This window comes from Rhea pennata, chromosome 14, assembly GCF_028389875.1.
Source record: "Rhea pennata isolate bPtePen1 chromosome 14, bPtePen1.pri, whole genome shotgun sequence".
NCBI classification, from domain to species: Eukaryota; Metazoa; Chordata; class Aves; order Rheiformes; family Rheidae; genus Rhea; species Rhea pennata.
This window is the reverse complement of record NC_084676.1, coordinates 5,715,037-5,737,659: the sequence shown is the minus strand read 5'-3', so window position 1 is coordinate 5,737,659 and position 22,623 is coordinate 5,715,037. Positions and strand designations below refer to the sequence as shown.

The following is a 22,623-nucleotide window of genomic DNA, read 5'->3' as shown; positions in this document are numbered from 1 at the left end:
TTCATTTTTAAATCAGAAACGGTTATTTCATGTGTAATCCATTGGAAATACAAGGCTAATTGCAAAATGAGGGAGCTTTTTAAAAGATTTCTTTTTTTAAAAAAAAATCACTGTGTATGGTGCTAGCAACCTGTTTTGTGTTTGAAAATGGGCTTGAAAAGTATGCGTGTCTTGATCTTACTCTAAGAAACAAATAGTATGTGATACAACCTAGCAGGATACGTGTTCTCGTGTGTGATGCTGATATGCCTAGTTTGTTAGAGATAGCAATATTTTAAAGTTAATAGTTGCTAGTTTATAAATTAGAGTAGAATTTCAGCAAGAATCCACATTTCAATTAAATGATGATACTCCAGGAAAGGATGATGCTAAAAGGTGTTACGGAATGTGTTAAAAGTAGTCGGTTGTGATTTAGTTTGTCACTGTATGGTACTATCAGCCTCTTGATGGTTGAAAACTAATGCGGGCCACTCACCTGACTGAAGATCCCATTTTAGTTTCTGGTGTTTAGATTCTAATTTCCTTTAAAAACGTTTAGAAAATAGTCTTGTTATGTGGCCTATATGGTGGCTGAACCCACCAGCTCTGTGACTGATCCTTCCTTATGCAGGTATGCGATTGAGTTACGATTCAAATTTTTAAGGGAGGTGAGAGTCACATCAGCAGTTCCCTATGAATTGGCAAAATGCGTGCAGCGTAATTTTGATTAGATAATATTAACTTACTTTTTCAACCCTGTCCCCTTCCCTAATGTCCAAAAAAGGAACAAATGAAATCAAATTGCAATTGCTCTGAAGACACTAAAAGCCCAGCAAGCAAATGTAAAAACTTTGCAAAAGAAACACTTGAAAGGATCCCCCCAAATCCTGTACTCCTTCCTCTATTCCTTCTTCCTTATTTCAACTCTTAACAGATTTCTTTAGGCTTGATTCTCATCTAACATTGATGTAAGTAAGTTGTAACATAAAGAGAGTTTAACCAATGCACCTGAGGAAGGAATCTCATCCTCGTTGTGTTACTGGTTCAATTACTAGTTCTATGGCATAGAGATGTTATGAAGAACAATCATTAACGTTTTTTTCCAGTGCCTTAAGATATTCATTAAATATTATTACTTGGGAGCACTGTGCAGCTGGCTGATTCTCGCTGATTCTTACCCTTTCAGACGGTTTGGTTGACTGCCTAGACCCAGATTGCTGCCTCCAGTCCGCTTGTCAAAACAGCCTGCTGTGCCGGGGCTCACGGGATCCTCTTGACATCATACAGCAGAGCCATTCTGGTTCACCAGCCGTGAAGTCATTCTATGATCGCATCAAGCTCTTGGTGGGGAAGGATAGCACTCACATAATTCCAGGAGAAAATCCCTTCAACAGCAGGTAGCAGCTATAAATTATGACATGGCATCTGTGCAGTTGGATTGCATGGGAAAATTTCTCCCATCAATTTTATTCATGTTTTAACATGAGATATTGCATTCAGGAGCTTCATATGTTTCCATCGCAGGGATCCATCCCACTGAAGGCAGTCTGTTGCAATTTGTAATCTTGTCTTTATTTTGTAAAACTGGGTTTATTTGCATTTTAACATGCTGGCAACATCTAGAACAAGATTCCTTCCACTGAGAAGGAGCTGCTGTGATTTTTGTTTTATGAAAATGGTGATCTGCAAGAAGGGGAAATGCACACTAGTTCCCAGTTAAAAAGCGATTGCATTTTATGTAGTGCAGATAACACAAGTTTCAATAATCATTTCTAATTATTCTAAAGATGCATTAGTTTGGGGAGTTTTATTATTTTTTCCTTATATAAAACTTTTTTACTTGGTACGTTATAATATCGACAGATCTAACTGGGTTTGGAGTTTCTTTGGGGTTAGCTTTCTTTATGTCTCTTCTGCATTTGATTATTAATTATATATTAATACAGAATCTAAAAGCCAGCGTATCATTAATTGATATGTGATGCAATTGTGTCCTTACAGAAAGGGTGATATTCCTATTTATCAATATTATTTGAATGTGTCTGCATGGAAGGATGCTAAGAAATTGATAAATTTGTTAATTATATTCATATTGCCCAAGTTAAAACTGAAGAAAGAGCTCAATTTGGGGTAATGCCCGGAAGATTAGATTTCATTACAGGAAACCCTTTTCTCAGTCAGAATTTCATTATAGGCTTACTGGGTGACATAGAGCAAATCACTAAATATTTGTCTGTAAAATGAAGATCATAATATTTCTGTATCTACCAGATGGAGCCAATTGCCTTCATCCCTATGATGCTCAAATATTAAAATTAATTCCATATTCTAACACTAAAAGCCCTACGGAATTGTATTTCATTCAATACAGTTTTACTGTATTTTATAAAATGTAGATGTAGAAATATGTAGAAATAAATAGAGTTGCTTTGAAAAATGGAATAAAACTGTTCTATTTTCGTCTAAATTTGTTACTAAAATTTTCTCATTAGCTCTATAAAAATAAACCAGGAAAATTCTTGCATTTTTCTTCAGTGTTGCATGAAGAAGGCAGGAGAGAAGCTTCCTAACTCATCAGGCTGAATAATTTGTCCAAAAAAGAACATAGCATAAAAAGCGTGCATCGTCCACAGGCTGGTGCATGCTGCTATCCATCTGTTACAGTCAGCATATTTCCTTGAGAGAAAAGGAGCAGCCGGTCCTCTCTTGCATATCGTACGCTGGTCGCTGTCTTAACGCTTGCCTCGTTAAGCCACTCAGAGTGGCAATGAATGCATTCCCTGCATCTGTATTCCACTTTCTTCTGATAACGTTCAGTTATACTATTAATATGATCCAAAACTTTAATTCCTAGATTTTAAAATATTTTACCAAAGCAAGTGATTATTGCTCCCAATTTCTAGATGACTATAGTGACTTGCAGGCATTCCTGCACCGGCTGGGATGGGATTCCTCTCCCAGGTCTAGGTGTCTGTAGTGTAAAAGTCTGCCTCTGAGTTCGTTTCCAAACTCCATTAATAGCTGGTGCTCCCAGAAGATGATGCATCTGACCTACTCTGATGTCTGTCTTAAGCTCTGATGATCATACCCTGGACATGCCTGTTTTTCCTCTTCCTCATTCCCTGTGAGAGTCGAGGTGACTAGCACATTTGTAGACATCTAATACAGGGAAGTGAACCCCCCTCTCAGGAGCCGAGTTGCCTGAGGGACCCAAGTGTTTTCCCTGCAACCCTTGCAATGTTCATCGAACGGTACTGCCTTTCATATAGCTTCTCACTTGTAATTCAGTATGAATGCTACAGGTTTGAGGGAAACACTCACTGGTTGAAAAGAAGTTCCATACTGTTATGTGACCACCTTTAGAAGCTAAAGGGGTGCTGGAGCAGGAGGAGACTGACTGTGCAGAGAGCAGTGAGCAGGGCAAAGTGGCACTTGTGCGACCAGCCCCCAGTGCCTTCAACAGCAGCAAAGCACTGTGAAAGAAGAGGGCTGACTCTGTCTCTTGGAGGAATAAGTAGTCCTTATCTCATGTAGTGCAAGCAAAGTAGGTAGTCTGTTGCCTGAGGAACATGTTTGTTTTGCCTGTGCCTAGAGCTGGCTTTGAATCAAATCCTTTCTCCAACTGATAAAGAGGAAAGGCAAGGATTACAAATCGGGATTAAATGCAGTATGCAAGTATCAGTCACTCCCTGAGAAGAAGGCACATGAGCTGTAATTTGGAAAATAAGTTGTATAAACTGCAGGTAGACCCTGCACACAGACACACACACCAAATACACAGATGTGTATGGCATTCGAGGCTTATTATAGAAGTTGACTTCGAGAGAGAAGTATAGTGGGCAAGAATAAATGACTTCAGAGAAGAAATATCCAAAATGTTTACAATGTTAAGACTGGATAATTTTCAAATTGAGATTTTAAAATCAAACTAAGACCTTAGAAAGTTGGTCATAAAAAATCAAGCATCAGAGACCTTCCTCAGCTGATAGCCATTGACATTTGCAGTTGGATTTTCCCATAAAACCCTGCTTTCTCTTAGAAAGCTCTTGACCTACTCTGTTCTGAGGTCTCAGAAAGATTGGATCATCTCTGTGCATTATGTTCATCTTAAAGTCGTGCTGCATGTCTGAATTCAAAAATTGGAAGAATATCCACTAAGGGAGGGACAGTTATCAAAACAGCATATTACAGTTTTAGTAATTTTACCAGAAATTGATTAATTAATTGTTCCAGTGAAATTAGTGGTGTTGCACCATATTTTTAACTGTATTGGCCACGTGCAGGCGTGGTATTGCACCTAGGGAGCTTTTTCAGAAGTGCCCAATTGTCATTTCAGCGGAATTTCAGGGTTCCTCAAGCATTTGAGAGGCTTTTGAAATCCTTTCACAGTTATAAGCATAAAGTTGTTTTCTATCCCTATTCTTATTTCTGTTCCTATTTCTATTCTGCAAAACCTAGTTAAGCAAGCACATGTGAATTTGAGCCCAAGTGAAGGCATTAATTCCCCTTGGGTCCATAAGGTGTGGTGCATTTCCTTGTTTTAACCATGTGCAATATTGTGGTCAGTTCAATATTCCAGAAAACTTTGGATTAAATCAGACTTGGAGTAAATGAGGCACAAGTGTTCCGCTACTCAGTTTATAAACACTGTAGCTCTCTTTTCATAACTAGCTTTAATACCTTTAATTATATTTCTTTTTCAGTCTTGTGTCTCTTATAAGAGGCCAAGTGGTGACTACAGATGGAACTCCTCTAGTTGGAGTCAATGTGTCCTTCGTCAAGTATCCAAAGTACGGCTACACCATCACTCGTCAGGACGGCACGTAAGTTTGCTTTTTCTGTCCAGTACCTGCTTCATCTTTGCTGATTAACAGATGGTGTATTCTAATGGAACCACGTGGTGTCACGCAGTGAATTCCTCCCAAGGCAAAGAGCTATCAAGTAAACATGAAAGTAATTTTTCACATGGCATTTTGAATACTAACTGAAAGTAAATATGAAAAGGCTGACTTCTGGTAATAATGTGTTAGCAGTCAGACTTCCTTCAAATAAATTGCTCTGTATCTGTGAAAACATTTGTGAACTACAGTAATATCCAGCTGAGACCAGAAATACTTTAATTTAAAATGCAAGGCAGGCTAACACTGCTGGAAAGAGAAAGAAGTATCATTATAGAATAGTGTATTTTGTTAAAAGTTCCCTTCTCTCTCTCTCTTTCCTTTTGAAGATCCACTATCTTTTGAGTTTCTTCGGGGTAGAATATAATCAAAAGATTCTAATTGAATACTTTTAGACAATTTCCTGCTGTGCAAAGAAGTGCTTTTTTCCTCCTTGTATCATCTGATTTGAAATGCACACAAATTCAGATAAACAAAAATCAATGTGTCGTGGTTTATCTAGTTTACTGGCTATGGCAACTAAAACAGTATATATGTGACACAAACATTGTAAACATTTGCTATTTTATCTTGATTTTTCAGGCAAAATACTGAATTGAAATATTTAATATGAATCAATTGAACTATAAGGAACTATATTTCATTTCCACATGTTCCAGAGTACCACTCCGTTATCCTTGAAGTATAATATTGTTGATTTCAGTGCTTTAATAGTACAGTAGCTGATGAAATTAAGTCCATTCAGGTGCTGAATAGAATGTCAACATCTTTGGATAATTCATTGCACTGCCACTATTTACATGAATATTTACATTTACCAATACCTAATTCTGTTGTCAGAAAGACCGACAATTATTTTACCCATTTAGGCCAGATTTCAAAATAGACACACACCTCTACGTTATTGCCATGTTAATATGGGGTTCGGGGAGTAAGTACGTAATTTATCTAAAAAATGAGAGGTCAGTTGCCCTGGAGACAGGAATTATCGTATCCATAGAACAGAAACAGCAGAACTTTTCACTCTTGTTCTCCTACTGCCATGTGTAACATTCTGTTCTTGAAGGACAGCAGCTATGAGGAAAGGGATAATTCAGTGCTCAGTTCGGTGTGAACTTGGTTTCTCGGCTGATTCTGTGTATAAAGGTGACTTGTAATAATAAATCAGGTGTTTGGGGTTTTTTAATTATTATTTTAATTTAAAACAGGTTTTTAATACAAGGTACAAGGTTTGTTCAGGTGACTTCAAATCACTGCTTCTCTTGGCTAGATTTCAGTCAGCTGTTTAGCTGTCAGAGGTTCAAATGCCATTGCAGATAATTTGCAGCATGACATTTAAAATCCACATACTGTCATTACATTCCATTAACCACGAATGCTGCCACTGGAACTGCTCAGTCTGGTCACCTCTTATGTTAAGCCCACATTTTTCTAGGTTTGACTTGGTCGCAAATGGTGGCGCATCCCTAACTTTGCACTTTGAACGGGCCCCGTTTATGAGTCAGGAAAGGACGGTATGGTTGCCATGGAACAGCTTTTACGCGATGGATACACTTATGATGAAGACGGAGGAGAACTCCATTCCCAGCTGTGATCTAAGTGGCTTTGTCCGTCCTGATCCACTCATCATTTCGTCACCACTCTCCACGTTCTTCAGTGACGCCCCTGGCCGCAATCCTATTGTACCAGAAACCCAGGTGAGAACAGCATGACTGAAAAGAATGGAGACACCAGTGGTCGGATGCTACTGCTGACCCAAGCCCTTACCAGAGAGTCCCCTAGAATTGCTATAACAACTGCTTTGGTAGAGATGCATTTGTTCTGACAGCTACTAGACTTTCTAATGAAGTCTGCAGGAGATATCTTAGGTTTCTGTCACCCAGACACATTTCTTTTTGACTACCCTACACCTTCTCATTATCATACAATGTATCAAGTATATTTGTGTATTTCAGTTGAAAGTTAAGGTGTTTCAAGAGCATTTTGCAAAGCCTCGGCATGTGCTGCTAACCACAAGCTGATTTCTTGTATGTTAGTTAAGATAAATGAGACGTTATTTATGGTAAATACTGGTACTATTGTTTTCACTACTTTATTCGGTAGTTTTTATTAGTTTACTTTATACTAAGTGTTAGTCAAAGTTGCAGATTCATGCAACTGCGTCTTCTTGTGATCCCCTTGCACATAACTTGCAATAAGACTTACTGTTATTTGCACTTTTGCCAGCAGTGGGCTCTTAAAAATAAGCATAACGACGACCAGATAATTATTTGTCCAGAAAATGAACCAAACGGTATCACTATCCTGATCTGAGAATACTCATTCCCAGTAGTAAAAAGTCATTAGTTCCTAAGAAAGTACGAAGAGATACTATTCTGAAAAAGTACAAAGCTTGAATGTAAACTGTTTTTTTTTGGTTTTTTTTTTTGTTGTTTTTTTTTTTTTTCCTCCTGTCTTTATCCAGGTTCTTCATGAAGAAATTGAGATCCCTGGCTCTAGTTTAAAGCTCAGCTACCTGAGTTCACGTACTGCTGGATACAAATCCTTACTTAAGATCACCATGACCCAGTCACTTGTGCCACTGAACCTAATTAAAGTGCATTTGATGGTAGCAGTGGAAGGACATCTGTTTCAAAAGTCATTTCAGGCATCTCCAAACTTGGCATATACATTTGTTTGGGACAAAACAGACGCGTATGGCCAGAAGGTTTATGGATTGTCAGATGCTGTAGGTAAGTCAGCATATAGAAGCTCCAAAACTTTCCAAAGAACACCTGTAACTTTTAGTAAGAAAACTGCAAATATTTTCTGTGTATAGAAATATAGATTAAACAATTCTTGTCTTCCTTACAGAGTTTATCTTTCTGTTATGTTTCTTTTAAACATTAAAAAGCACATTCAAAGGCTCTAAACACCATCAACGTGTGTGTCTCCTGATGGATAGTTCCTTTAAGAGATTGAGGCCAGCCGGTGGGAAAACTGGCCACAGGAGTTTAGGATGAAACCTAGTCCATCACTATGTCTATATTTTCTTTTCAGTTAGCAAATGAATCTCATATTTGGCTTGGCTGGCAATCTTCAGTGCATTTGCAATCTAATGTGCTGTTATTATTGCTTCCTGTAGGATTTGGAATTCAAAATGAAAATAGTATTTTCCAGTGCTGTTCAGTCTAGGGGTTTTATAGCTATTTTTAGTATACTTTTTTATAGATCTTGGTTCTAGTGGATAAGAGAAAGGGTGGCCATCACAGTATTTTTACATTTTCATTTTCTTTTGAAAATCAGAAAAGATTTGAAACAACAGTGCTAAAAATGTGCATTGGAGCTGTGCCAGCCTGGGAAAAAAATCGTTCTAAAAATCATACTTCTTTTCTATATTTTCGTATCTTCTCTTTCTTATAATGCTGCATAGGATACTACTTTTTTGAGTAATTTTCACAACATTTGTGTGCTCAAAAACACACAAAACTTTCACTGCTCTTTGATATGTGGTATGTAAAATGAATGCATTAATATCATAAATAAATGCTGTGAACACCCAGCAAATTAAGAGTTTGATCTTGTTCTGGTAGAAGAATTTTATTATTTTAAATTCTATTTCTCACTTTCCTCTCACCAAACCAGTCACTTCCCAAAGCTAGCTATTCAGAGAGAAAGTGATCAAATCCCTGCATATGAATGAAATTTCAAATTTTAATCTACTCAAAGATCTGAAATTAGTATTGTGGAATAAAAGAGAAGAACATTATCTGTACATCTTCATGAGAGGGCTGGGGAACTGACATGTTGAACCATTTGAACGTGCTCTAGGCATTTAATCAGTGTTTGTTCATCAAGTGTATTAGAGTCCATCTTATTTTTTCAGTTTCTGTGGGTTTTGAATATGAGACTTGCCCGAGTCTCATTTTATGGGAGAAGAGGACAGCACTACTACAAGGATTTGAACTAGATCCTTCAAATCTAGGAGGATGGTCTTTGGATAAACACCATGTTCTTAATGTCAAGAATGGTGAGTAAGTTAATTCCATGTGTTTTCTGTGCTATATCTAGTTTTGAAATCTGTGAAAACTTTTTATTTGCATTATATTTTGAAAAGTGCAATTTCTATACTCTTTATTTCTTCAGCTTTGTAAAGTAGGGGACATGTTTTATTTGTCTAAAAAGATTGCAAAGCATCACTTTCTTCAGGTCAGAATTGTTATCCCATGTTCTTTTGTGCCATTCTCACTTCCCTGTTTTTCTTACCTTAACCATACCTGTGTCTGCTTCCTTTAGTTTGCCCTTTTCCCCTCTAATCCTGAGACAGGGCTTAAAAGGAGTATGAGCCTGGGGTAAGATAGATATTCTTGTCTGTCCCTTCCTGTTGTCACCTATTTGTTTTTTCCTCACTTCTCTCTGTCTTTAAGTAGCCTAAGCTGAGTATTCTTGATCTTTAATTTTTACCAGTAAGTCTAAGGCAGCTGAATACTTAGCATGTATTTCACTTGATCCCTGTTAACTGTTTTCTGCAGTCTCTCTACTGTTTTTTGCGTTAACAAATTTCAGAACATATTGTTGCAGGAGGAAGCTAAGGTAATGTCCGGAATTAGGAGGATCAGGCTATTCAAACATACTTTATAAATGCTGTGCATATTGAGATAGCCATTTTGTGTAGTGCCTGATATTTGCATGATATTCTCTGTTGTCATCAGTGATGGCAGCTGTACTTGTCACCAGGGAGTCAATCACTTTACTTTAAGGTTATGCAGCTGATGAAGCTAAAAGCTTCCTGCAATATCTCTGCAGTCTTTAGTGACTTTGAAAAAGGGTCATTCAGTCAGAGAATCCCCCACACACACCTCCCTGGAGCAACAATCTGCTCTTAAAACAGATGTATATATATAAAAAAGAAATCCTATAATAAGGATATTTTGAAAGCCTAAGATCCCCCACTAGCTCCCCTCTTGCTTTCCATTGGTATCCTTAGCAGGCTAAGAGTTTAGTCTTTCTCCTACATTTTCATTTCCTGTACTATCTTCTTTTCCATCATCTGCATTTCTGTCCTGAAAAAAACTGTAAAGGACTGAGAGGCAGAAAGGCAAGAGTAAGGTTGGCATGAAATTCCAAACTAAACGCACCTTAGGAAGTTGGAGTTAGAGGATCGGAGTATGCTGGTAAGGAGCAGGTCCTCTCTGTTGTTGGCCTCCCTGCCTCCCAGTTAATTAATATGATGGTCTGATCCACTGTCACATGCTAGAGAGAGGTATGACCATATTTATTTTGACTGTGTTTTTAGGTTTGGATTTGGGGTTGTGTGGGATATCTTTTTTTATATATATATAACAGAGGATCTTCCTTACACCTTTATTCTCACTACTACAAGCCTGTTTTGCTCTTTTGCACTCTAACTTACTGCTGCAATGTTGAAGAACCAAGCACTGTATAGTCCTCTAACACCATCACAACAGCCATTCAAGACAAAACTATTTGAAGTCCCCTGTAATGTGTGACTGTAATAACCGCTTCCTCTCCGGTTCATTATTAGGCATATTGCACAAAGGCAACGGAGAGAATCAGTTTCTAACTCAGCAACCAGCTGTGATAACCAGTATTATGGGGAATGGGCGCCGAAGAAGCATATCGTGTCCTAGCTGCAATGGTCTCGCGGAAGGAAATAAGCTTTTGGCCCCTGTAGCACTGGCAGTGGGAATTGATGGAAGTCTCTTTGTTGGAGATTTTAACTATATTCGACGTATCTTCCCATCCAGGAATGTTACTAGTATTTTGGAGCTGAGGTAAGGTGTTAATCTTAGCACTTCATTTTTGTAGCCTGTGCTTAAATCAGCATTTACCATTACTTTTTATAATTTTGTAAAACATTGTCACTTTCAACCTATTTAAATTCCAGTGGAGAAATGGGGCACAGATATGCATAGCTCAAAGTAGGTGGTTAATCAGAGCAGTGAATGTAGAGGAGGACTGAAGAGTCCCAACTTGTACAAAGTACAAGGACAAAAAAAGAAAAAACACAAACTAGCTCATTCTCTCCTGTTGGTGATCATTTGATACAGTCTCCCTTCAGCACTCTACATCATTTAGTTTTGTTTTAAAACGATGGGTTTGACTGCCATTAGGTGTTAGCGACAGTGGTGAACAAAGGCTTAACAACTTTATGAGATTAGAAGGAAGGTTTTTGTATTTGTGGTTTGGGAGCCACTTTCACACTTCTTTCCCATGCTTGGAAGTCTATTTCTGTAGGTTGGCAAGTGCAGTTAAGGTTGACATACAAAGCCACTTTACATCATCAGAATACTTTTGAAGACTATATCTCTGTTTGCCCCTGCCCCCACAGTCGTTAAGATTTATTCACTTAATAGAGAAAGCATGAGTGTAGAGTACACCATTCCACCCATTTCTGTTCCATCTCCTTTTCTCAGTCCTCTGGGAGAGGCAGGAGCTACTGCCTCAAACAGTCACTCATGTAATTAGTCCTTATTGTTCCAGCACTGTTGAGTATTTGCAGAAAAATGAGGAAAAACTGTACTCTGCATCACTGTCTTCTGATACCTCTGCAGCCCACTCAGGCAACGGGATTAGTGTTCTTGTGAATTGGATGCGACTGCCAAATGCATTGAATGAATTTAGGTCGTTAGTCCTTTTTTTTTTTTTTTTTTTTTTAATAATATGACCAATAAGGAATTCCTCCACTTCTACTTTTAGCTTCTAATCTGTAGAGGAAAGTGCAAAACGGTTGGGCTATAGCAGAGCAGGAGGCCTTGCTGTGTTTTACACCTCTCTCCCTTTCGTGTCATTCTGTTGATGTCACTGTTGTGAGTTCTGGTTTATATCAGAGAAGAGAGATCAGGTTCAGGCCAGTTGTGTTCTGAAATTACTCTCCGACACCCACCTCGTGTACCACCAGGCTGCCTTGAACATATCATCCAAAACATAGATTTTACCGGTTGCTCATTTTCCAAAGGGTTTTTTTTTTTTTTAATTCATAGGTTGTAGATTAGCCAGTGCTTTCTGCTAACACCTTAGTGTAAGCCAGAGAAGGTAGCCAGTGTGGCTGTGTGACCTGCTGTAATGCATCAGTATACTCTGTAAATCTGCAATTTATAGAATATGTTGGGGTTTTTTCAATTTGCTCAGTTCTGTCTAGCTTTCAAGTAAACAGGAATACAATTTCACAATGAAGAAAACATTTTCAAACTAGAATACTTAATACAAGGCATTTACAGCCATCTTGCTTTTGAAAATCAGGTCACTGATAAAGTGTCCTAGCACAACTGATACTTGAAAACGTCTACAAGTTTACAACAGTAGTAATCTGAGCACTTTTCTGACTGTGCGAGAGGAAAGCTTGGGCTTTTTCAGAATGTGTGGGGAAAATGGGAAAGTACATTGTTAGAGTTTAAGATGCCTGTCTTTAATTTCTGCTTTTGTCCTGCTCCTGTTTTCTTTTATGAAAGAGTTTTCCGTAGCATAGTTTCTTTAGTTTCTGTTACAACTCTTAGCAACAAACAAGAAAGCTTTTGTATCTCGAGTACTGTTGGTCGTCTGCAAGTGACTTGCCACCTAGATTTTTAGGATTTGCAGTGATCCTTACCATCTGTTCTCTAAAGGGAATCAAGGTCTATTCTAGCAATTATCATTCATAGAAATAATTATGATTCAGTAGTCACCTTAAAATCTTAATGACTTACACAGTTAAGAGTGTGAGATTTGGGCCATTGAGGTATGAATGAGAGCAGAGCATCCAACTGGTATCAAAAAGCTTGAATAAAATTGCAAGTTGTATTTCTGCAAGTGAAACAAACCAAATAAGTCACTTTATTTGGATTTCACAGTGGATATCATCTTGGTTTTACATAAAGCAATATAAATCTTGAGTAGCTTCATAAGTCAGGATCCTATCGCGGTGTGCGTGCTTCCTTTGCCTTATGAAGGCAGCTGACCTGAGAGGCGAGTAGGAATTGAGAGTCAGGAGTGCTGCGGGTCACCCACAGCCTGGGTGTTGCAAGCTTGGGCTTGGGCACTGGGCACTGCCGCTCAGGAGTCACGCGCCTCACTGTTTCATTTGGTATGTACTCTTAACTGGAAGTGTCATAAAAATAACAAAAAGGTAATATGAAGAATGTATAAATTTGCATCTAGGGAAGCAGAGGACTTTTCTTTTGGCTTTGTTTCTAAACAGAAAACTAGGCATCAATTAATGCAATATATCTCCCGTTCTACAGTATCTTACTTCTCAGGTAAAAGTTATTTTATAACCTAAGAATTGCTTTGATTAGCTTAAGTAGATTCTAGATAAAATGCTACCAACTAGCATCCAAACTTGCTTTAAGCAATTATTTTGTAGCCTGGGGGAGAGAATAATAAACTGCATAGTAATTTGTTCAGAAATAGCCTATTGGAAACTATTTTGATTAAAAGGGTCGCCTCTAATTGGCGAGCAGCATCCTATGCCCAGTACTTCCCCATTCCCACCACTATATTCAGAAAACTGCCAACTTCTCTCCCTCTTAGCCCACATGCTACGCATTTTTCCATGTGAAAGCTGTTTCTGTGGTCCTGCAAAATGTATGGGGGAGGGCAGGGGTGTCACATTAGGAAACTAGCTTGCAAATGTAACACTCCCACTTGTTCTTCATCCCTAAACCAACCTAAGGCTAGTGCTGAAAAGAGATTTCTTCTCCTGTGTCCTTTTGTAAAATAAAACAAATACTATGTTTGCTTTACCATCTATTCTTCAGCTAACTGTTTTTTCTTTTTCCTTCTGTTCCCCTTCTATAAAGAAATAAAGAGTTTAAACATAGGTAAGACATGAGCTCTTTCCCATATAATTTGATATGGTTTGTTTGCTTCATTGTGTTTGCTTTTTGTGTTGTGCTTCTTGTGTAATGTTATGTTCTTCATATACCATATATAGTAACATTTTATGTGCTAATTGTATGTTATGAATATGATAAGCGTTAGCAATTATGAAATGCAGTCAAAAAGCAGCCAAATAAGTTCTGACAATAATAAGAAATTTCTAGTAGAATCCAAGTATAATGAACCCCAAGCTAACTTTTACATAAACACTTCTCCCTGCTGTGTATAATTGGTCTAAATGGTTGAGGTAAACTGCAACGGCAGTTTTACAAATGCTAGAAAGGGTTCAGAAAAGTACTAATGACTGGAAATAGGTCAAAAATTCACTTTCCAGTCATTAATGATTTTCTGAACCCTCTATCCTTTTTTGTATTTTAGTTTCTATTTTCTTTCATAAAATACATTTTAACAGTCAGCCAGCTTGCCGGGCTGGTTGCACGCAACCACTGGATAGAGGCATTTTAAGCTTCCTAAGGGAGGCATAACCTTTTTAGATGTTAGGAGAAATTTTTTCCGTCTGGCTCACTTGAGCACTAGGCCTTCTAGATGGGATGAGCATAGAAAACACTGACACCTTCCTCCATGCCACGGTCCTCACCCGGGGGAGCATCAGTGGCAATAATAAGAAGAGCTATTACAAACTCTTCTGCAGTGTTTTGTGCATGACATCTTTCAAATCATACTTGTTATCCCTCCATTTTTGCAGTATAGCTTGGAAGCAAAAGATGGTCTGGACTAAACAGTGTAATTTCACCTTTCCCATATATTGGTTTACCAATCAAAAGAAGTGTCTCCAGTAACTGTCCTTACCTGGATGAATTCATTTGCAATCTGCAAGTGATTCTTTGTGCTGCTGGCTGATCCTCATTTGCAGCTATAATGCTTAGCTAATTTTTAGGAGCTTAGAGATTTGCACTGAGCTGCTCAACGACTGTCATTTTTGAGATCAGGATAGCCGCATACCCCATGTTCATTAATTGGTTAAATTTGAAGAAAAGCTGTTCTCAGTGTTGTGAATTTGATGCAAGTAAGAAAAGAGTAGGAATCTTGAGCTAATCCCACCTGTACTTGTGCTCAGGCACCAGGCTTCCTGGCAGACCAAAGTGAGACTGCTCATTGTAGTAAGTGCTGCATTTGCCGGAGAGGGCTAGAAGAAGAGAGACTTTATTGGCAGAGGTCTCTGAGCAATATTAAATGTTAGGGAAAATCTTCTAAAACACAGTACATTTCTTGGCTTCCTGTAGTTGGATAAAAGATTATAATGGCATGGTGGAAAGAGATAGAAGTTCTTTATTTGCTCAGATGCCAGTCTGGGAAATACTTATTACTCATTTATAAAATACATCCCTGTTTGAGGTAGTAATCTCTTAGTTTCTGTGGAGACACAGTGAACGCCTATTGTCTTATATCAGTCTTCTGCTAAAGTTTTCCATCTCTTCGACAAAGTCCCTCCAATCTTTCACCTGGCCAGTGTCCCGCTAGCTGCTCAGCAGGGAGGAGCTGGCACACCCAGCAGCTCCGGGAGGCGCTGCCCCGTGCGCCACGAGAGCTGGTGACTGGCTGCAGAAGGGCTGGTGAACTCCACAGGCGCAGGAGTGGCTGCATGAGAGAAACAGCAGAAATAAGCCCACATCCCACCAGTGTTCCTTACCCTGAAATACACCTTATCCCATGCCGGTAACAGCGAGACGTACCTAGTCTTAGCTATAGTCCTAGCTGCAGTATGCAGGATAGCAAAAGGGAAGTAGGGACCTGCTCACTTAGGAAGACAGACTCAGGCTGGCAGAATCATGGCTTTGGAAAAGACATGCCTTTGCGGTCTCGCAGAGTGGCTGCGGCCCATGTCAAGCTGTGCTGGCAGCGGTAGGGCAGCTCCCCCAGCCCTGTGCCCTAAGCAGCTCGCACCGCTGTGAGCAAGCACGTTCCCTGCCTCGGGTAACGTGTAGCTGTGTCTGCACCCAGCCCCGGCTGATACCTGCCTCAGGTCTGCCGTTTCTGCCAGCATGGAGGTGCCACAGTTTTTGAAGAACCAGGCAAAAAGCACTTTGCTGGACACGGTGGAGGCCCAGCAGCATCAAGCATGCAGCAGCAGCACATAGTCACTGGCTCTTCTGCTGCTACTGCAAAGCCTGGAGCTAGGTGAGGCCGTATTTGCAGAGTGAAATACGGCACAACGCAAGTGTCACAGCAAAGTTCTTTAGTGTTATGGAAAAGCATGTTGCAAGAAGAGAGAGCAGCACTTCAGAACAGCAACAAATGTGCAGGCGTTTGTATGGCTCAGATGCTTGAGAGAGTGAAGAAATACTGTAAGTGAAAAGAAATATTCTTTGTATGTGGCAAAGCTAGAAGATTAAGCTTTGTTTTGGAGGGTGAGAAGGAATGTGAGAGGAGGATCTAGTGAAAAGATGCGGGCTGTTGTTGAAGATAAGGAAGGGAACTTGGGAAATAAAATTAAAAAAAAGTGTGCTCTGCTCTCAAGCGTGTCAGTAATCTCACTGTATAGCCTTGTCTACACCACTTAACCTCTCTGTGCCTCAGTTTCCTCCTCTGTAAAATGGGTATAATACCCATCTTTATAAAGTGCTTTGAGATCCATGCATGAAATAATACTGCCAAGTATTTTTTTTTTTTTTTTTTTTTTGTATTTTTCCATCTCTAATTTCTACACTCCTAGAGGCTTCAGCAGATGGTATTACCTCTGCCTATTTTGATCAAACCAATCTCCTTTCTGCTTTGGGCAGTTTTAGACAGAAAGGTTATCAACCTAAAATTGTGCCATGCCAAGGAGTGGTGTAGGGGAAGATAACTGTAGGCAGTGATATTTTGGAGCCTCCTCATTCCACCAGATCTGGTCATGACCACATAAACAGTTGTCTCTGTGCTGCTGCTAACCTATCTGCCAAAAGTGCCCTTACTATAGTTTCAGCAATGAGTCTGACCAAGGCATGGCTTATTATGTCCATCATAACGTACCTCAGTGTATCCTCACTCTTGGAGATGGGTATCTTTGCCACATTAAACTAGGAGTGTGGATATTTGGAGGCAAATCTCTCTGGTTACTGGTAAGTAACCTTCATTTTTTTTCCTTCTGTCTTCATTTGTCTATGTTTTAAAGCCACCATTGACCTTATTTATGTTCACCCCATAGACTCAAAAGGCTGGAAAATTCAGGCCATGCTTAAAATCCAACTAAATTGAGTTAAATAACCAGGCAAGATTTCAAAAATATTTGTGCACTGCAGTTCTCTGTGCGTGAATGTATGTATATATATCACTGAGATTGACATTTCTCAATTTGCAGATGATTTGCTAAAGTAGTTTCAAAAAGTGACAAGCTGTCAAAAAACATACAGTCGCATAAGAGAAGTAGTTTTCCATCTGAGCACCCATTCTAATCACAAACTGAGGACTAGTTTGTCAGTAACAGAAGATTTGGACTTAAAGTCAGACATTTGGGGTCTCTGTGGTTTCAGTTATATAACCAACTTCATCTATCATAAATGAGATTCTTGATGAGAGTGAATGAAAACAAATTTGCTTTAGGAATAAATTTGTTATGCTTCTGCCTCCCACTTATACAAGAGCTCACAAATTTTGTGGTATAGTATCAGTAACTCAGAAGCTGATTCTTTCCTCTCATTCCTATGATTTCTGCTTTCAAGAGATATTTAAAAAGGGGGGGGGGGAGAAGCCAATGGGTAGAGATGAGCAAAAGGGAATTGGTTGGAAGCAGATTTAAAGGGCAAAAGAGATGAAGAGGGAAGACTGTGCTGTCTTTTTGGCTTATTGGGCTTGACTATGCAACATCTGATCTAGTTGGAAGAAAGAGATTTGACGTGACAGTCCTTCTGAGAACGCTGACCAGCCCCTGATCACATCAAGTCCTCAAGCAGGACCCCACCTCTGTACAAGGTTGTCAGACTTTCTGTCCAGATCTCTGTATGTCTGGTGCGTATCTATGCTCGGAAAGCCTATGAAGTTTTTAGACTGCTCAGCTGTTTCTGTTTTGTGCTTTTCTTTCTCTAAAGCAACAATCCTGCTCATAAATACTATCTGGCCGTGGACCCTGTTTCAGGCTCCCTGTACGTATCAGACACCAATAGCCGACGGATATACAAAGTCAAATCCCTCAGTGGCACAAAAGACCTAGCTGGTAACTCAGAAGTGGTAGCAGGGACTGGAGAGCAGTGTCTGCCCTTTGACGAAGCCCGATGTGGAGATGGAGGGAAGGCAGTGGACGCCACCCTAATGAGCCCGCGAGGTAAAGAGGCAAAAGAAGCTGGAGAAAATGAGTATATGAGGCTAGGCTGGATGTGGAAATAATTATCTGGCAATTAAATCAGTAGTTGCTTGGTAATTTTTATTCTGAGCTTTAATTACAGTGGATTGGCAAGTGTTCGTGCTTTGTTTAGTTAAAGCAAACTTTATTACCCCAACACTGAATGCTGTGAAAGGAGAACAGAACACAAATTAGCAGGGTACTGCTCACTCCAAAAAGCAAACAAGTAAACTGGGAAACAAATGACTGTTTGATGTACAGTCTTTTGGGAAGAGAAAATGTCTGCTGTGGCATTTTTCTGAGTTTTTATTCTTTCTTTGTGTCCCGTTTTTCTTCAAACGGAAAAAAAAAGGAGGTATGTGCCCCTTTTCAGTTTCTGATTTTTAATACAGAATTTTCAAAAGGTTGTAGAGTTTTGGGAATGTATTTATTTTTAAGGTTTTTTCCCATTATTCCATCCTAGTTGTAATCAGGAGTATTGCCCTGTGTTTCAGACATCTTTGTTTTTTCTTTCAAACATCTTTAATTTTTCTTTCAGTGGTCAAAAATAATTAGATTATACTAAAACTGAATAAAAATGAAAGGGTCTGTCTCTCTATATAGGTAATAGTTTCAGTTTGTACATAAAAAGGAGTATAAGCAGGACAGAATTGCTTGTATGTTCTAACTTAAGCCTCTACATGGCGGTTGAGTTGATACAACTGTAGGCCAATCGTGTATCTCAGTGGTCAGTAAAATGACTGCTGCTACTTTTTAGGGCAGAATTCTCTGATCAGTATTTGATTTTCAGCCCAAGAAAAGGACAAGGCAGTGCACCAAATTAAAGCAGCAAAACCCAGTGAGAAAGAGCCTTCCCTCCTTAACGACAGCCCTCAGCGTCCTCCTGCTCCTCTAGTGCATCACTCTTCCAGTCTGCGCCTTTCCACTCTAAGGACTCCCACTCCATCAGCCATTCAACCTTTACTTTTTTTCTAGGTTGGAAGCACTTGTCCATCATTAACACCAGATGTTCTTCCCATATTCCTTATAGCAACAGGTCAAAGAATTTAAAAACATCCTGAAATAATATAACTTCCTCTTAAAATTTTGAAATTGTTAAAGAAATTTTTAAAGAAGTATAAAAAATCTTCATCCTCATTAGATTCTTCAAGTGCAGGAAGCAGTACCTTAAAATGTGTGAGATTAAAATTTAGGAGATACTTCTTTTTCTTGGGTTTACATAATATATCATACAGATTTTAAATGTAGAAATAAGCTGATGCATTCTGCTTCCTACTTGGTATGTTTTGGAGATTTGAGGTTTTTTTCTTTCTTTTTTTTTCTTTAAAGCCCAAAGGATAAATCTGCCTTGTGCCATTTATTTGGTAGAACTACAGCTACTTGGAGGGCTCCAGGACGTGGGCTCGGAAGCCAGAGCTACAAGTAGGAAGTGAGGAAAGAACAGGGGAAATACAAAAAAAAAAAAAATCACTTATAAACTTGCTTAGCATGATAAAGCCTATCCTGCAGCTAGAAGCCAACGGTATTCTCTGATGCCTGTTTTGCACACTTGTAGGAATTGCAGTGGATAAGTATGGACTCATGTATTTTGTTGATGCCACTATGATTCGAAAAGTGGATCAGAATGGAATTATATCAACGCTGCTGGGCTCCAATGACCTAACGGCCGTTCGACCTCTAAGCTGCGATTCCAGCATGGATGTCACCCAGGTAGACTCTCACTGCCTTTTTTCCTTCTCTGCCTTAGAAGAGATGGGCATCTATTTTGGATGACTGCCTGGCCACTCAAGAAATACTTTATGCAGCACAAGATAATAGTGTATGTGATTCATTACTGAAATGAATGAACCATCTTTTTACTGTGGTTAACACAGGTTATTTATACAGCTATAGAGAAATAAGGTTGAGATAATGGGAGTTACTGTCTTAATTGCCTGTTTTTCTGTAATTACTGTAGAGATTCCAGGATGTAACATTCATTCTTTGCACAGAAACACAATTAGCTAAAGTTACCACTGCATATAGCTTTAATATTTCTGGAAAAGAAAATCATTGTTTGAAGTAGTTGCAATTCATGACTTAGCTTCATGATTTACTCAGATAACCCCCTCACTAATTTGCTGTTGTTACACATGGAATTTTAAACACTGGAAGTGTATTTTTCGGTTGTAAGTTTTACAGTAATAATTTGTGCAACTCATAGGTACGGCTGGAGTGGCCTACTGATCTCGCTGTCAATCCCATGGACAACTCACTTTATGTCCTAGAGAACAATGTTATTTTACGGATCACAGAAAATCATCAAGTTAGCATTATTGCTGGACGCCCCATGCACTGCCAGGTTCCTGGTATAGACTACTCTCTTAGCAAACTGGCTATTCATTCTGCACTTGAATCAGCCAGTGCCATTGCCATCTCACACACAGGAGTTCTTTACATCAGTGAGACAGATGAAAAAAAAATTAATCGGCTACGCCAGGTAACTACCAATGGAGAAATATGCCTTCTTGCAGGGGCAGCTTCAGACTGTGATTGCAAAAATGATGTCAACTGTAATTGCTATTCTGGGGATGATGGGTATGCCACTGATGCCGTCTTAAATTCACCATCCTCCTTAGCTGTGGCCCCAGATGGTACCATCTACATAGCTGATCTTGGAAATATCCGCATTAGGGCTGTCAGTAAAAACAGGCCCGTTCTTAATTCTTTTAACCAATATGAAGCTGCATCTCCAGGAGAACAGGAGCTGTATGTCTTCAACGCGGACGGAATTCACCAGTACACTCTCAGCCTTGTTACCGGCGAGTACTTGTACAATTTCACCTACAGCAGCGATAACGATGTCACGGAGGTGATGGACAACAACGGCAACTCCCTGAAGGTTCGTCGGGACGCTAGCGGGATGCCACGCCATTTACTCATGCCGGATAATCAGATTATCACGCTGGCCGTTGGCACTAACGGCGGACTCAAGCTAGTCTCGACACAGACCCTGGAGCTTGGATTAATGACGTATAATGGAAACAGTGGTCTCTTAGCAACGAAGAGCGATGAAACGGGATGGACAACATTTTATGAGTAAGAATGTTTTTGGATATATTAAGCGTACATGTATTTTTCAACAGGTAGGGACTAGGCCCTAATCTGATCCTGCCAAAATTTGTCGTAGGCTTTTCACCGGTGCTGAATAAGGTCTTTACGTCTTTATCTCGTACGATATTGGAAATGATGACGTGATTTCTTGATTTCATCAGTTTTGCCGTGTCCTTTAGGTGGGTACTGAACCGCCTAAACTCGAGCCCGCGGCGGGAGGCCGGTTCGGAAGATCGCCCGCCTCCGGCGCGCCGCCTTGCGCCCCGCAGCTGCGCCCGGACGCCCGCGTTGGTGTCGCCAGGCGGGGGCTGCTCCGAGCCGCCCGCGGCGCTGCGGGGGTTCGGATCTGGATCCGGCCGCGCCAGTCCGTGCCTCCTGCTGAGTTGTCCCTGTCTAGGAATCTTAACATTGCCGTTTCTTTTGGAACTCAAATTATAAATCTTCCTGTTCAAGCTCTCGTATTACTCACGGTTGACAAAATGTTGATTAACTTTACTGATTGTTCGTTCTTGAGACAAGCAGGGAAATTAGATCCCCAGCGATCCGTCAGCCCCCTAGTGTAACGTACATCATTTGTAGATAACCCAAAAGCACATTGCTGTTCAGGGGAATATAGATTAAAAGGCAGAAATTCTTCCCTGAATGAAACTTATCAGAGATGAAGTTCCAAAGTATATTAAATATCTAGAAAAATGAATTTTCTTTAATAGTTATCCTGTTCTTAATAATCTTCTTGTCATTTATTGACGAGAACAAATCTTTAACAGAAGCTAAATGATATATCTGAAATATGGTTTTGGCTTTTAAGTAAGGCAAGTCTGTTGCCCACATATTTTGTTTGAAATAGTTAACGATTGCTGAATAGCATCTCAGGCTACTACGTAGAAAGTAGCAATAGGGCCTTGTATTTAACTTTAGACTGCCGCAGAGTAGCGGCAATTCTGTGTGATTTGAGTTTGCTGGTGCTTCCACCTCGCTCGGGTCGCTGCCGTGTTTTTTAGGCAGCGTGGTCGGGGCGGGAAGGCGGGGACGAGCAGGGCCCCGGGGCGGCCCGCCGCCGGGAACGGGGCCTTCCCTCACGCAGGCCGTGGGCAGGGCTGGGATTTTTTTTTTTTTTTTTTTTTTTTTTTCCTCCTCACTATTTTGCCCAGACGTTTCTCTACCACATGCTAATGACACAAATCAGCCGGTCGTGGGGACGCCCGGAGGTATTGGGTCGCGGGGATGCCGGAGGTATTGCCTGCTGATTAAGAGCTCAGGTTGAAGTTCACCGCGCTCGATGCTGGTGCAGGCTCACGCTGCTGAGGAGGTGTGCGTGCCCTTTCGGGTAGGCTTTTTTTTTCCTCAACAGTTGAAGATTCATAAACTAATTGTGGGAAATTAAAATAGTAACATAATTTAAAACCCTGCCTCAAAACCAGTGAAACGTTAAAAAGGATCTGAACAATTACACAGCTGGTGTAACTGGTAGCTGAGAATCACGTGAGGTATTAGGTCGACATGATTTATTAGAAAAAA

At 39.8% G+C, this 22,623-nt stretch overlaps 1 protein-coding gene across 1 annotated transcript in view; it reads left to right on the top strand.

The window, feature by feature from the left end:
* Window positions 1–22,623, top strand: part of TENM2 (teneurin transmembrane protein 2) — a 592,828-nt gene that overhangs the window by 551,595 nt on the left and 18,610 nt on the right. Inside the window, exons 15-24 of the mRNA XM_062587647.1 lie at window positions 1,166–1,376; window positions 4,683–4,802; window positions 6,313–6,574; window positions 7,342–7,609; window positions 8,743–8,886; window positions 10,402–10,651; window positions 13,655–13,675; window positions 17,762–17,994; window positions 19,568–19,722; window positions 20,216–21,090. Of these exons, the coding sequence (XP_062443631.1) occupies window positions 1,166–1,376; window positions 4,683–4,802; window positions 6,313–6,574; window positions 7,342–7,609; window positions 8,743–8,886; window positions 10,402–10,651; window positions 13,655–13,675; window positions 17,762–17,994; window positions 19,568–19,722; window positions 20,216–21,090 (2,539 nt within the window). The remainder of the gene's footprint in view (window positions 1–1,165; window positions 1,377–4,682; window positions 4,803–6,312; window positions 6,575–7,341; window positions 7,610–8,742; window positions 8,887–10,401; window positions 10,652–13,654; window positions 13,676–17,761; window positions 17,995–19,567; window positions 19,723–20,215; window positions 21,091–22,623) is intronic.